Source organism: Drosophila willistoni, chromosome 3R, assembly GCF_018902025.1.
Source record: "Drosophila willistoni isolate 14030-0811.24 chromosome 3R, UCI_dwil_1.1, whole genome shotgun sequence".
NCBI lineage: Eukaryota > Metazoa > Arthropoda > Insecta > Diptera > Drosophilidae > Drosophila > Drosophila willistoni.
Genome location: NC_061086.1, coordinates 12,950,826 through 12,966,561, shown reverse-complemented (window position 1 = coordinate 12,966,561; position 15,736 = coordinate 12,950,826). Strand labels below are relative to the sequence as shown.

Genomic DNA, 15,736 nt, shown 5'->3' with positions numbered 1-15,736 from the left:
ACTTGAAACGTCTTTTTCCGATGGTGGGACGGACGGACAGAAAATAATGACTAGATCGGCTGGATTGTTAAGATCCTGCCGAGAATATACATATTTACATTATGGAAATTTAACTGGCTGTTGTTCCAATTTGTTTGAAACGACCATATTCAAATTTGAATTTAAAAATTTCGCGCATGCTTAGACAAAGTGTTATGAAAATCAGGACATGGACCTTTTCTTTTTTTGGCTTGACGAATGGCTAAATCAAAACGGAAACATACAAAAACAAACACTCCTCTTTGGAGAAGATGGGGGGCACGTAAAGTAACCGTTAGCAACAACCCGACCCCCAAACAAAGTGCTTCCCAGAATATTGATAAAGCGCCAAAGTAAAGAAAAAAAATTGTTGGATTGTTTAACTATGGGCACACATTCAGGATTAACCTATTTAAATTCCTGTATTAAAGTGCCAATCGATCCTTGTAATAATTGTCCAGCGCCCGTATACAATCGTCCCAAAATTTGCATGGGCAAGACGCAGAAAACACCTGAGAAGGATGAAGTAAAGGAGCCAACATGGACAAGCCAAACGGGCATTCGAAAGTTAGCCAAATTCTATGATAGTATACCTGGTGAGTGATCCACAAATTCAACTACACTTAAATACTAAATGTCCTTATGGTTTTTAGATTACTGCGAGGTTAAGCATTTGCACCAGGCTGAATTCTATTCCACGCTGGAAACCTTGCGCAGCACCAGCCGTGAGTTAAGAGCTTCAGCTCCGGCACAAGGGCCCGAACCAGGACCTAATGCAGTCCCGGATCGTTGTTCAAGCGCCAAAAAACGTTTGGCTAAGGGCAAAAAGAAAAAGCATTGCCCTCCATTGGTGTTACCTCCAGCCACATCCATACCCACTCCCTTGCCTACGCCCAGTTCCACCAGTTGCAGTTTAAGTGATGAATATGAGAAATGTCTGAAAGATTTGAGTCGCCTGAAAAGCTTTAAACAAGAATTTGCAGTCGAAGTGGCAGATTTCAAGCAATCGCTGAAGAATTTCGAGGAGGAATTTAAAAGACCGAAGTCTACTAGCAGTACTCAGACCAATGTCCAGCCCAAGCCAGTGGCTCCACCACCTACTCGACTGAAGGCACCTCTAGCAGCCCCAAAACACACAGCTGAGCGAAGCAAATGTCGCATGGAAATGTTGAGACGTTGCTTCAGTAGCAATGACCTGGCCACTATAGCGAAAATAGAGCCACTCAAATCTGATGCTTTCCCACCCAAAGAAGTGCCCAAGATACATATTGATGCAGCTTCTGTGTCTTCCAAACGTACCAGCAGTGCCGCCTCCTCCTGTAATCGAGGGCGTGGTCGTGGTCGTGCTCGACGGGCATTCAGAATGAAGATTACCAGTGAAGAGAAATCGAAACCGCCGACTGCTGCAGCATTAACAATTTTCGATTTGGATGAGCAACTGGCTAAAACATCAGGAACTTGCAGCATTTCACCTCAACATCCAGTAGCTCGACCCAATTTGGCTGCCACTCTACGTGCCGAAGTCTCTAGGAAAAAGGTCAAAGAGTTAAAGAATCAAAATTGCACATATCACGACCCTAGACCTTCATTCGATTGGGAAGTACGAAAGACCCCCGCCTGGAAGTCGCTGTCACTAAAGTAAGCACAAGTCTCAAACTGTCTCAAACAAAAAATATCTCAAATATTTTCTTTCCAGTGAATCGCATAAGGCTCTGCTTTCCATCCGCTTGGCTACTCGCAAAGCCGAGCAGGCCTTGCAAGAACGTCAGTATGATTTGCACATGGAAATGATGAGGCAACGTGTAAAATCAGCCCCCCTATTACTAGAAGGTCCCACTTATTGGGGTCCTGAGGTGGGCAAATTGTCACACAACTGCCGCAGCGAGGGATTAAGCCACAATTGCGATAGCAGTAAGCATCAGAAGACCAAAAAGCAGAAATCCAAATGCATCAGCGATGCGGATGCCAAACTGCAACAATTGAGAAAAATCTATGGAACGGACAAGTCCTGTCAATCACGTCAATCGACGCAACGAAGCAAACGCAGTAGATCAGCAGCCAGCCATCGTCATGTAAGAGAGGAGAACCCCATGACACCCATCAACGTCGCCTGCACTTTTTCCAATTCTCACGATAGCGGTGATGATTTATGCAGTGTGGATCGAGCCTTCCTCTAGAGGCAGAAATTAACAAATAGCTTAAATAACTTGTAGACCGAATATATATGTATACTTTTTTTCTTCGATTCATTTGTCCACTTTTAGTACAGAGAAATCATTTATGATTTTATTCAGGGACTTTTCGTCATCAGTTAGTGGCGCGTTGCCGAAACGCTGAAGGATAATGGCCTGCAATCCAGCTGCTCGAGCAGCGTCAGCTTCTGCAAAAGAGAGGGAAAACATTTAGACAGGTAGAAGATGCATTAAACTGAGTCGTTACTTTCTTTGAACGATTGTTTCATATTCTATTGATTAGAAGTACACTGACTTACCACCAGGAATATCCGTGAGAAAGAGTATATGTTCGGGGTTCGTCTCTAGAGATTTGGCTATGTTGATATAGGAATCCTTTTCCTGTTTATGTCCCACGTGCGTGTCAAAATGGGCACTAAGATAAGGCAATAAATTTCCAGAAGTGCTATATCCAAATATCAATTTCTGGGCTGCCACACTGCCACTGGAATAAATGGCCAACTTCAGGCCCGAGTTATTCCAATGTTCAAAAGCCTCCTTAACATCATCATAGACACTGGAAAGGCAAACAGATGAATCTCGTTATCTCTTACGCATTCTCCGTATCACTTACTGGCCCTTAAGTTCACCACTCTCATAGCCGTTGGCCCAGATAAGACCTTGCAGCGTTTTCAGAGGTGTCACCTTCAAATCTTTATCAATAAGATAACGCACAAATCCCGTAATGAGCTCTACAGTAATGCTGGATGCTGATGAATCAACCAAAGTCGCTTTATATACTTCAAATGAAGGCACCTGCTGCAAGTCCTGGACTATTTGTTTTATCTCGTCACTATCCCATTCCTTTTTCAGATACTCCTCCACATTTTGCTTTGCATAGGGAAAGAGAATGTGGTGAACAAATCCAATGGAGGTTGTGGTTCCCTCGATGTCCAATAAAATTACTTTAATCTCATTGCCCAGCATCTTATCATTAACTAAGCGGAATTTGTTTATATTTGAAAATAGTGCTGGGATGCCGATCGATAGTAGCAAAGGCAAAGTCTGGTCACACCGATCGATATATATTCGATTACGATTGTATTCGATAAAACAAACATCGATAGTGCCATCGCTGAAACATATATTAAAACGAAAAACAGATTTTTCGCTATTTTTGCATAAATTGTCGCATATATTCGTATAAATAATACATTATGTAAAAAGAGAACTTGTGAAAAAGTGCAACTAAAATCAAGGTCAAACCTTAAGTATTGCATATTCTGTGCAGGCAAATGAAACAGAGAAAGAAAGTGAAAAGCCAAAATCTGTAAAGGCAACAACAACAACAACGCAGAATTAGCGTTTTTTTTTTTGTTATTATTCGGTTGTGAGCGTGTATGTGTGTGAGAGTGGCCTACGTGATTAAAATACGCCAAGCAGCAACTAGAGAAATGGTGTAAAAGCAAAATTGGCTAATACGGCCAACGTGTGTTTTTGTATTTTTTTTGCAATATAATTGATAGCCAGCTAAAATCACAGAAATAATCACAATAAACAGAGTGAGAGAACGAGAGAGAAAACAACTGAGCGGGAGAGACAACTAAAGTGAATTGTGAGAGTGTGTGCGAGCGTATGTGGGTTGAAGGTACAACTGTAAACACCCACTCAATCGCAGTGTCGCAGTGTCCCGACGTTCAAGGTTAATTTCGGTCATGCTGATTCGCAATTGCAGCCACTGCTGCTGCTGCGGATGAAGATGAGCAGGGGAAAACGCGGCAGGAATACGATGGATTGCCATCAATTGGATACGCCGCGATGCTCCATTTGTGGCACAACTGTTGGCCTCTTGCGGTGTGCGAAATGTAAGGCAATTTATTATTGCTCCACTGCATGCCAGCATATCGATTGGCCCTCTCATCGTCAGGAATGTCGCCTTTTGGCTCGTCAGAAGAGTAATCAAACCAACAATAACAACAACAACAACATCAGTAGCAACAACAACAACAACAATCATAGTAATAATCATAAAATGCAACAATTGCAACAAGCAGTGGCTGCCACAACATTAATTGAAAATGGCGCTGGCGCCGCCGCAAATTGTTCAACAGCCCAAATGATGACACCTGCCCATCAGGCCCAATCCTGGCCGGCAGATGTCGCCACTGGCATGGCCGGACTGAATGGCCAAAGGCACCAGCATCAGCATGGCGAGAAAAGTTCCAGCTATCAAATTGGACTCACAGATTCCAGTTTCATGGGTTCCGGCAGGTGAGAGTAAAAATCATTCAAAGTACTTTTATAAACATTAGCATTATAATGGATTTATTATGCATATACTTGATATATAATTAAGTAAAACCAGTGTTCAATCAATGAAGATCATCATCAATTGAAGACTGATAACTGGACAAAGCAAACAAGTTCTTCTCTTTTGTTTTCTTGTTTATCTTTCTTTGTTTTTGTCTTGTGCAAGTCGGAGGCAGAAAAAAAGTAGGAAGAATCGTTTCAAGGTTTTTGTCTAGCACACAGTCAGGACCACGAGGCGTATGATTGATATTAAATCAGCTCACCCTTCTCGTACACATTTGTCGGGCAAACCACTTAGTGAATTAAATGATCCCTGAAAGACGAAGTGAAATTTTAAACTGCTTAAGGAAGAAAAACACTTTTGTTTAGAACTTTTGTCTACAGATAGATTAACAACCAAAGTCCTTATGCCTTTGGTAAAAGCATTTCTCATTAAGATTATTTCTCATTATTTAAAAATTGATCTCAAGCATTTACGTATGGAAATGTCAATGCCAAAAAAAAATTATGCTCACTTCAGAAGTTGTTCCTAAAGTACACGTTTTTCATGAAAAAAATAAAAAAAATATACGTTTGAATCATTTTGTTGATATTTTTCAACATCTCCGTATTAATTTTCGTTTGTTTTTGGGTTGAGGAGATTGATTTCTACCCGACAGAAGAAGAAGAAGTAGAGGAAGTAGAAGATGGTTGAATACAATCGCCAGCCCTGTCCCATACGCATTGTGGAGGATTGCGGTTGTGCCTTTATGATGGGCTGTATAGGTGGCTCAATGTTTCAGTATGCTAAGGGTTTCCGGAATTCGCCATCGGGCATAATGCGTGGCTTTTATGGCGGCATCGATTTGATGAAAATGAAAACGCCAGCAATTGCCGGAAGTTTTGCCATCTGGGGCGCCACATTCAGTACTGTGGACTGTGCCATGGTTGCCTATAGACAGCGCGAGGATTCGTGGAATTCAATTGTAAGTGGAGCGGCAACAGGTGGCATTCTGGCAGCGCGTAACGGCCTGAAGGCAATGGCTAATAGCGCTCTGGTCGGTGGCCTTGTGTTGGCCATGATTGAAGGTGCCGGCGCTGCTGTAGCCACCATTTATGCTGCAGAGCCATCTGCTTCATCATCGGAGGGTAGTTCTCGCAAGCAAATTGAACATCAGCGTCCGCAATGGGAAGTGGCCAATACGGAAACGGAAATACGAACGGATGATGCAGGAGCTGCTAAACAAGAGCACGATTGGTCTGATTTTGAGAGAGTTCTAACCAAATTTCGTCCCATGCAAAATACTGGCATAACCATGCCCACATGGAATACTAAACAACAACAACAACAACATGACACAAAGAAGCCACTGCAATCAAAAAACTTGATGTTGGAGCAGAATGTGGACCATCCCAATCATCACACAACCATGCCGCAGTCGTATTCCCTGCTTGAGCTCGTAAAACAGGCCAATTTGTTTTAATCTCAGTTTTAGAAACCTGCCCAAAAATGTAAATAGATTCAGGCACTATGCATTTGTGCCTTCTTCTTCATCGCAAGAGTTTCCAAATTATGTACATGTATTGCCTTTAAATCAGACAAAATCAATTATCCCCGTCGTAGTACTGTATTTTACGTGTCGTGATATCAGCTTTAGTAAAGACTTCTCCAGTCATGGTCTCTCGTGTGAGCCGAAATTCATTACAATTGTTTTTTTTTTTTTGCAGAGGGGTTTGATGAGACAGGGAAAGAAGACGTTTGCCGAGATGAGATTTCAATTGATTTTTAAACTTATAACAGACAGCTAAAGTATAAATATTGATCGGGTTTACTATATAGTAGCTTAAAGATAAAGTATAAGCCATCAAAAACTATTAAAAACATCAACTTAATGGAGTTGGTACAACATTTTGAACGATAAGTCTATACTTAACGTGCCAAAGTTTAAGTTTTAGATTGTTTTTTAAGGCTTAAACTGTATCTTTTAAGTTTTAATCGGATCGAATGAAGAGATCTAATAGAATAGTCATTAATAACAGTTTTCATCTAGTGCTAAAAATAAATTATAAAGAGTTTGCAGCACATTCAAAGCATTTGGCTTCTTTTATCAATATCTTTTTATCAACACGAATGAGTTTTACACTTGAAAATTATCTTGTAGATTAGCCAAACGGCAGAACGACAGGGGCTGTGTGTGTGTGTGTGTGCACCACTAATAGGCCAGTTTCTTGCACGTACTTACCGTCTTGCTGGCTGCAATTAGCGATAAGCTTTACGTGCTAATAATTTGTAGAATAAGCGAATGTGCGATGAGCGATGACTACTAATGCAGCGTCACTACTACACTACTTTTTCCACATGGTAAGCATTAACCAGCCGGCATTTAGAAAATTGATTTCACAAAAATCACCTTGAGACCTTTAGTTTGAGCCCTTTTATTGATTAAATGTGACTCTAAAATGAATCGGACACGATTGAAAATATGACTCTAGACTTTTCAAGCAACAATAATCAATGAGAGTAGTTGTTCATGGTTAAAAATATGACTATAACCCAGAATATGTTTTTAAGCCGAGTCTAGCACGATTATTCCATAAAAGTAGTTGTTTATATTTAAAACCAGAGGGCCGGGGCTAACTTCGACCGGGTCAAAGTTTGTATACCCTTGCAACTTTTTTCGTAACTCTTTCCTTACCTATAGCCATCGAAGCGGAAAAACGTTTTATTTCAAAACGCCTTATGTTTGCGAAAGAACGGCCTACAATCTTAGCATAGGAAATAACGAAGATATTGTTGAAAGTCACCGTTTTCCACCGAGCGTTCCTATGGGAGCTATATGATATAGTAACCCGATATTTATCAAATTCGGCACAGTCATTAACAGATACACTAAACTAACAAATGTTTCATTTGAAAGCAATCGCGTCAAAAGTAACGAAGTTATTGACAAAAGTCACTGTTTTCGAAAGATCGTTCCTATGGAAGCTATATGATATAGTGACCTGATCTTGATCAAATTTGGCACAGTTGTTTATAGGTACAATAAACTCACCAATATTTGATTTCGCGACAATAGCTCAGAAAGTAACGAAGTTATTGAGAAAAGTCTCTGTTCGTGACTTTGCGGTTTGTATGGGAGCTTTATGATATAGTGGTCCGATCCAGCTGAATCCGAGATATACAACCCCTATATACAAGCCTACATGCAAAATTTCAGCTCTGTAGCTTTGACGGTCTAGGAGGAGTTTGCGTTGATCCAGACGGACGGACGGACATGGCTATTTGAACTCCTCTCGTCGTGCTGATCAAGAATATATATACTTTATATGGTCGGAGATGCTTCCTTCTATGCGTTGCACACTTCTGACCAAAATTAATATACTCTTTTGGCAAGGGTATAAAAAAAGAACAAAAAGAGTCATTGAAGAGTCAAATAAGTCATTTATGATGAGAGAAATTAGCTCTCATTTTTGACTAATTAATCAGAAAGAGGATTCTAAAAAGATTCTTAAGCGATTCATAAATTTAAATAAAATGCTGCGTTGGGTCAGTTTCTATCTCGGTTTCTTTTAATCAACTGCTGAAGCATTTTTTTATTCACTATAAATTGTACTTAATTTTTTTTTTGCCATAAAAATAAATATGTGCACTACGATTAGATTGGGGATTGCTCGTATTGAAGAAGGGAACTAAACTCATCTAGCTGCGATTCCAACTAATAGTAGGAAGACGAGAGGAGGTGGTGGAGGAGGTGTGGGGGAATATTTGTAGTATTGTTTACCTTTGTTGTTATTTTTCTGTATTACGTGCCCGGCAAACGAATGCATATGGCGGTCGTATTTCGTATACCGTATACCGTTATACTGGTTACGTAGCCAAAATATTTACTAAACACCTTGCATTAATTGCAGTCGCAGTATATTTTGACCAGACCCACACACACACACACACTCACATTGTAATGTGTATATATGTGAATAAAATTTTGCGTTGTACAAATTCACAAACATTTTTCTGGTTGCTCCATGTGCCGCGTCTCCGATGACTTCAGAATTTGTGTTGCCCATTGCTGATTCATCAATTACATACATATATTTTGCGAATATTTTTGTGGATCTTTATCGGTGGTTTTGGGCTCTTAACCAAATAATAGGTGGGTGGTCTGAACCTTTCTGGGTGGTCGGTCGGGCGGTCGTTCTGTCGTCGTGATGTTTTTGCGTACGTGCCTGGCGTTTGTACATTCCAAACACTTTGTGCTGGTTTTTTTGTTATCATTTGTTGTGTATATAAATCGTTTCTCGACTGTGATTTCAAAATTAACTCCTTGAGGTAAAAGCAGCTGCTGCTGCTGCTGTTATTCTTTATCAAACAATTAGCAATAATCATTTAGAATGATGTGTCTTGGGTATGTCGCATGATCTCATTCTCTATTTGGCACAAAATTTTTGTTTAATGTGTTAAAAATATTAGATTTTGTGTCACTTGTCAGAGCAACTTTTCGGCCTAGCCAAAAATATAAACAAATTGTTGCGCAAAAAACTTGCCAAACAACGTTGAAAACGGCAAACTTTAAGCGTTTTGTTTGTATCAATGTCAAGTCGGTTTTAGATAAGAAAGGTCAATATCCAGTTTGCAGCATTGTTGGCTAAAAGAAAGAAATCGTAGATAATGAATTATATTTAACTGAAACTTATCCACACTTAATCGAGATATCAGTCGCTAAATCTTCTAAATTAAGCCTTAAGTTGGTTTTGGGAAATCAAAGAAATTAGTTTATTTCTAAAATAAACTTAAAATATATATATTATAATTAAATTTCATCGAGTTTATGACTTCTGACTTTAAGAAATAGGTTTAGGACACTTCTAAATGAAATTAAATTCAATGAAATTTTTTATATATATTTTCACATAATGTTCAAAAGTATAGTAACAGAAAATCCTAAAATTTTGAACGAGTTCAATTCTTAAAAATTGAAAAAAAGAAGATGCACAAGTTAAAATTTCTTTTCATTTTAACGGACACATTTTTTACTCAAATTTAAGAAAATGACATACTTAAAACAATAGAGGTTCATTATCAAAATATATAGTATAAATACTGGAGTACTCGGTAGATGTGTGCGCTAAGTGGCCCAGTCATTTAGGCAACTGAACAACGAGGATCAGGGTTCGAATCCCAGGCTACTGTATGGATGTAGTTTTCGTCTAACAATAAGCCGAAGGCCTTAGGTGCCATAAAACAAAGTTAGTTTGGTAGTTTCCAACTATATCCTATACTTATAATAATAATAATAATATGTATACTAGCTGCCCTGTGTGCTTTGCTACACATAAATAAAGTTAAGGAATGATTTTTTAAACCCTTGCAAATTTGGTCGAATGTTTGTAACGCACAGAAAGAGGAGACGTGAGAAGTTTTTTTGCTCCACCTAATGTACCGAAATACGCCTTTGTACTAAAGATATACATAGAATATAGAAAACGTAAGGTGCCTTACATCAAATTTGTACAAATATTTTGCGGGCAAATCGGTTGGGGCATTCAAGAGTTCACCCAAAACTTTCTTTTGATTTTTCTATACATATATGTTTATATATGAATATTTTTTGATATATTCTTGAGAAATTGTGTCTGCTGTTAGGCTACCAGGATAAACGAAAACTAGACTAATAGTCTAGGGATTCCTATCAATAATTACAAGTCCCTTAACTTCATGTTGAACCAATAAAAGAAAGAACTGTCTTCTCATATTGTTTATCTGCTTGTATAGAACATCTGAAAAACTTGTATTGAAGACACTTCCGTGATACAAATATATTTCGTGCATTGTAGCATGTTTGATAGATTCTTCTCAACGTACACGCACGTCATCATGAAGGAAGGTCGCTATGAGTTGTCGGTTCGCCGCCCTCTTCCCATGTGGCAAGCCAAGCCAAGCCAATCCAGCCCAGCGTGTGGTGCACGTGCCGGCTTGCCTGTAGTCTCACGTAATATATCAAACTTGTAGGGCCTAAATCAATAATACAGTGAGAAGAGGAGGAGTGGGGGAGGCCCTTAAATCAGCAACTGACTTAATACTCGTACACGAGCCGCTGCCGTTGACTTTGAACTGGGCCGTTGACCCAATTTTATTGGCATATCATCTGCGGGGGAGAGGAGAAGGAAAGAGTTGATATAATTTTTTTGGTGCTAAAAAAAGTTTTTTTTTCGCTCTTATGTTTGCTTAATGCTTTAATTTCAAACATATTAAAACCACATACATTTGCCTGTTGCCCTCTGCCTCTCCCTTTGGTCTAATCGCGCATCTCTTTCTAACGCCAGTGCGTGCCTCTCTGTTTTACTTTGTATACATGTGTGTGTATGCGAGCAGTGCGTTTGAAAGTGTGTGTGTGTGTGTGTGTGCTTTGGGCTACGTGACGATTGTTGCGCTTGCCTTTTCTGTGCCTTTGCCTTTGCGTTGCTCTTCTTCTTCTTCAGCGTTTTCGTTTGCATTTGTTTTCATTTGAAATGTTTGAATTGTAGGCGTGTGTGTGTGAAGGGCACATACGGAAGTGTCAAAGCGTTCTGACCCGACCAGGTTACAATCCACATTTAAACGTTGATTTAGTTTGATAAGCCACAACAACCAACCAAAAAAAAAATTAAATAGAAGTTTTACTATATTTGTCACACTGTGTGTTTGTATTTTGCATATGTATGTAAGTGTTTTCTTATCTCTTTTGGCTTTTATTTGAAATCATTTTCTACACTTAATGCTTATCACTTTAGCCCCCCAAATACACCAATACAAGTAAATGTCTCTCTCTCTACGTCGCTTGCGCTCTTCCTCCCCCGCTACCTCTCTCTGTGCTGTCCCTTTCTAACGCTACAGAGCGAGTGGTGAGTGGTTTAACCTGCCGAAACAAGACGCCAGCGCATTTACAAACCGCTTGTCGTCGCGTACGGTACATTTGCGGAGCAAGAGAAATAAAAACATTGTGCAAAATACAAAAACTCAAATGTGTGAATAATAATAATAAAAGTGCAATTAAACAGAACACAACAAACAACAACAACAGAAAGTGATAACAAATGCAAACTGCAATTATTATTCTTACCTGCTAACCGGTGTACGAGCTGCTCTCTCTCTCTTCGCTCTCTCTTCTCTTTGCTAACGTTGTGCGGCATAAAAGCTTGAGACATTTAAAAAGTTTCTTCAGTTGTGCGTGAATTGCAATTGGGGGATCGTTTTTGAAATAAAATTTATCTTGATGACTATATACAAGAAAAAGGATCTTATTCATAAAATAAAACTGAAAAATCCGCACAAAATTAATATTCAAAAAGACAGCAACAAAATGATTACATCCTCAAATCCGTCAATAGATTATAATAAATTTTTCAAACACACGGCCCATCCAGATAATGCTGAGCAATATTTTCGCGACCTTTTGGATGAGCGGTAAATAATTAAAGATCAATCTTAGATTTAATAACTTTAACTTGGTTTAAGCTGTGACTTTACTTGGGTGTTAAATATCTTTTGTATCTAAAGATCTTTTGTATCTCTTCTCAAATGAGTAAAACCGGTTGTTTATATATAGTATATATTTCTTAATGATGTCTCCTCTTGGTCTGTGTCTTAATTCGCAATCATTTCATAAATAATATTAACAAATTTGAAAACTTGATTTTCTCTGGAATTTGGTAATCAAAGTTGTTGGCTTATGAGATTCTTTGAAAGTCGTGATATATAATTTTCCTATGATCGAAAATTGTTGCGAATTTGGAGAGTTTTTGCCTTCTGGGTGGTGTGTTTTGGCCTGGCCTACGTGACTGACAGATGCCTAATAAATTGCATTGGTTATAATCAGTTCCCTCAACCCACTACACCCCTGTTCCCGTCTCTGTCCTTGGGCTGCCAACTGGTCATAAAAAAGTCGTAAAATTTTTCTTTCATATTTGTTTTTGTCGATACATATGTATGTATATGTATGTATATGTTTTATAATTATAATGTATACTACTTAAAAACCGACAACGAGCAATAAAATGTTATAAAATTTTTGCATATCATCTCAATGATTGCCCCGATGGGCATTCTATAAATAGATTTCAGTTTTGTTCTATTTGGTTAGAAATGCAATTTCTAGGATGCAATTTACGTGTTTGGGTTTTCCTCAATGTGACCTCATTTTTTAAAAAATGTTTTTCCCCTTTATTTTTCCTGGTCACAGTGAACGACGCTATGAGGATCTATGTCGGAATATAATCAATGATATGAACCAGTATGGTCTGTCCGTAGTGGATGACTTTCTGGGCCCGGAAACAGGACTGAAGATATTAAATGAGGTGCGTAGCATGTACAATGCCGGAGCCTTTCAAGATGGCCAGCTCCAGACAGATCAGACCAATCCAACTGCTCCGACTGTCCCAACAGTGCGTGGCGACAAGGCTGTGCGTGGTGATAAGATCAAATGGGTCGTTGGCAATGAGACTGGCTGCAGTAATGTCCGATATTTGACCAATCAGGTAAGCTAAAGGGTTTAGAACAATCTAAAAAGAAACTCATTTTACTAAGCTTTTGTGAATATTTGATTTTTAGATCGATTCGGTTGTTTTTCGTGTTAATACCATGAAGGATAATGGTATATTGGGCAAATATGATATCCGAGAGCGTACAAGAGTAAGTAGCAATAGTTTAAATTGTTGGTTCTTCAATGATGTTTAATTGAATCTATTGTTTTAGGCCATGGTTGCATGCTATCCTGGCTCAGGCACTCATTATGTCATGCATGTAGATAATCCTAGTAAGGATGGGAGAGTTATAACAGCGATTTACTACCTGAATATCAATTGGGATGCGCGAGAAAGCGGCGGAATTCTACGGTAAGTTTTATATACATATATATATTAAAAGGTCTAAAACATAAATTGACCTCGCTCTCTCTCTCTGGTTTTAGAATTCGGCCAACGCCAGGAACAACAGTTGCGGATATTGAACCAAAATTCGATCGCCTGATATTCTTTTGGTCGGATGGACGCAACCCACATGAAGTACAGCCTGCCCATCGTACACGTTATGCCATTACCGTTTGGTATTTCGATGCAAAAGAGCGTGAAGAAGCTTTAAATCGGGCTTTAGAGAAAAACAAAACCAATAATGCCATTAACAATGGCACAACTCAACAGGATCAGGACCAGCATACAGAACCTGATTCAACAACTAAATCATCAATACCACCAACACCCGCATCATCATCACCAGCGTCATCAACGTCGTCGTCGTCGTCGTCTGCAGCAGCAGCAGCAACGTTAGCAACATTGCCAGCCACCATGTCCACTGGCAATGCGAATGTGGCCAGCAATAGTTCCTGTTCAGCTGCCGCCAGCAGCGAGATTTGCACGTAACCCATAAGGATGCTAAATATCATTTACCATCTAAGTGAACAGAAAAGGGCAACCAAAAAGGGTTAATTATAACCAAGCAACCCCCCATCCTAACCCTATACTCCCACATACTATTTTAATGTAAAAAGCTAGTTAAAAACTAAACTATTTATCATGAAGCCCTATCAAATTGTAAAATCATAATCCATAAGCTTTTACTCTAGTTATACTCTCTAAGTCGTATGTTTAGTTATATTTACATATATATATATATTCTTGAATCCTGTTGATTGTTTCATTTTTACTATATTTAACCATATTACTCGTTTCATTTTTTATTTCTTTGTTCAAGCATTCTATTCTACACTTAATTTGGCTGCCAAAGTATTATGTATAAAAACGCAGCGGCAATAATAAACGAGTACATACATATATTTAAGTATATTAACAATCCTTGATCCACACCCAAACACACACACAAACACACACACACACAGAACCACGTACATACATATTCTATCTCAAAATTTAGTTTATATCCAATTGGGAAACTCACTAATTCGACTCTCATATGCACAACGCAACTAGATAGAAAATTTTTTTATTATATTGATATTCGATATTTAATGGCAAAACAAAAACAACAAAAATTAAAACTGTTCTCTTCTTGATAAGCCTGAAAACACCACATTTCAATTATGTATATTCAACATATATATGTGTATATATATATATTTTTCTATTAAATGAAAAACTCTGAGTAAATGAAAATCTTTCTATCTTTCAATTTCAAATGCAATGAGAAGGTTAAACGAGGGGGGTATTTGTCTATTAATAGATAAAAACACTTAGTATTTAATGATATTTGAATATACATTTTATTTTTCAGAAAAGTTGTTGTTCATTTTGTTTGTGTAATGACTTTACATATAGCATATTTATCATTATATATATATATATCTTGTTTTCCATCTCATACGACTTGAAAATTGTGAGTTTATCTTGTATTCGTTTCTTATAACAAGTTTTTGTTTTTGCACATGTATGATCTTTATTATATATAGTTGTATATATATATATATGTGTAGATGGATTTTAACACAAAAAAAAAAAAGATATTAGAACAAAGAAAAACAACAAATTCATTTCTTTCGTTTTTTCCTGTTCTCCTTACTAACTGTCTCTTCAATTTGAGTTTGCAATTTCGTCTTATTCCAAAAATATATATTATTGTATATATATATATATATATATATATGTGTGTGTGTGTGTTGAATCTTCTTGTGTATGTATATATACATGACTGATCTGTCTTTCTATGTAGAGTCAACTATTTTGCATTTGCCTTTTTTGATGGTAGAAAAATAAACACTCCATTTTTTTGCCCTAAAGCCTCTCTTTCTATATATATATTGTTTATCAGATCGTTTGATTCGGTTCGGTCCGGTTCAGTTAGGGGACTTTTCTTTGCGCGTTCGCTAGTTATGGCTGCTAAATATTTAGGCATCTATAATTTGAGGGATTCGTTTGTACAATTTTCAAGGAATAACTCAAACAGAAAGTGTTCAGTTTTTTTTAGGTTCGTTTCAGCAAACATCAAAATTGTATGACACTAATGTAGCAAATCTTGAATTGTTTTTAAATTGTGCGAATTATGTTTATGTGTGGGTTATCGTGTGTATTGTTTGTTTGTTTTGCCCGATATTTGTTATTATTTTCTTTTGTTTTTTTTTTTTGATTTAGTGCACAACAACTAGAAACGACTACTCAACATTGGCTATTTCGGTTTTTTTGTTTTGTTTTGTTTTGTGGCTTTCTCTCTAGGTTTTCGTTTAAAGCACCGACAAAAAATGCAGATACTGAGTTAAAAAATTACTCATCATATA

The 15,736-nt window shown here is 37.9% G+C and overlaps 4 protein-coding genes across 5 annotated transcripts; 3 read left to right on the top strand and 1 right to left on the bottom strand.

Moving 5' to 3' along the window:
* Positions 1 to 403: 403 nt before the first annotated feature.
* On the top strand, positions 404 to 2,281 carry LOC6650710. Its single transcript, XM_002073735.3, has 3 exons — positions 404 to 614; positions 672 to 1,656; positions 1,715 to 2,281. The coding sequence occupies exons 1-3, from the start codon at positions 404 to 406 to the stop codon at positions 2,193 to 2,195; spliced, it is 1,677 nt and encodes a 558-aa protein (XP_002073771.3). The 3' UTR covers positions 2,196 to 2,281.
* Positions 2,222 to 3,226, bottom strand: LOC6650709 (enolase-phosphatase E1). The gene is made up of 3 exons (XM_002073734.3): positions 2,824 to 3,226; positions 2,510 to 2,766; positions 2,222 to 2,398 (listed from the first exon to the last, which is right to left on the bottom strand). The coding sequence occupies exons 1-3, from the start codon at positions 3,174 to 3,176 to the stop codon at positions 2,265 to 2,267; spliced, it is 744 nt and encodes a 247-aa protein (XP_002073770.1). The 5' UTR covers positions 3,177 to 3,226; the 3' UTR covers positions 2,222 to 2,264.
* A 95-nt stretch (positions 3,227 to 3,321) lies between these two features.
* LOC6650708 (prolyl hydroxylase EGLN3) lies at positions 3,322 to 14,294 on the top strand. Of its 2 annotated transcripts, none has more exons than XM_002073733.4 (5): positions 3,322 to 4,460; positions 12,698 to 12,992; positions 13,066 to 13,146; positions 13,210 to 13,349; positions 13,424 to 14,294. In XM_002073733.4, exons 1-5 carry the CDS (start codon positions 3,943 to 3,945, stop codon positions 13,869 to 13,871), a joined length of 1,482 nt encoding a protein of 493 aa, XP_002073769.1. In that variant the 5' UTR covers positions 3,322 to 3,942; the 3' UTR covers positions 13,872 to 14,294. The 2 variants fall into 2 exon arrangements, with proteins under 2 accessions (XP_002073769.1, XP_023035925.1); XM_023180157.2 differs by lacking the exon at positions 3,322 to 4,460 and adding an exon at positions 11,518 to 11,922.
* LOC26529016 (probable mitochondrial import inner membrane translocase subunit Tim17 3) lies at positions 5,085 to 6,180 on the top strand. The gene has a single exon (XM_015176731.3). The coding sequence runs from the start codon at positions 5,186 to 5,188 to the stop codon at positions 5,960 to 5,962; it is 777 nt and encodes a 258-aa protein (XP_015032217.1). The 5' UTR covers positions 5,085 to 5,185; the 3' UTR covers positions 5,963 to 6,180.
* Positions 14,295 to 15,736: the final 1,442 nt, after the last annotated feature.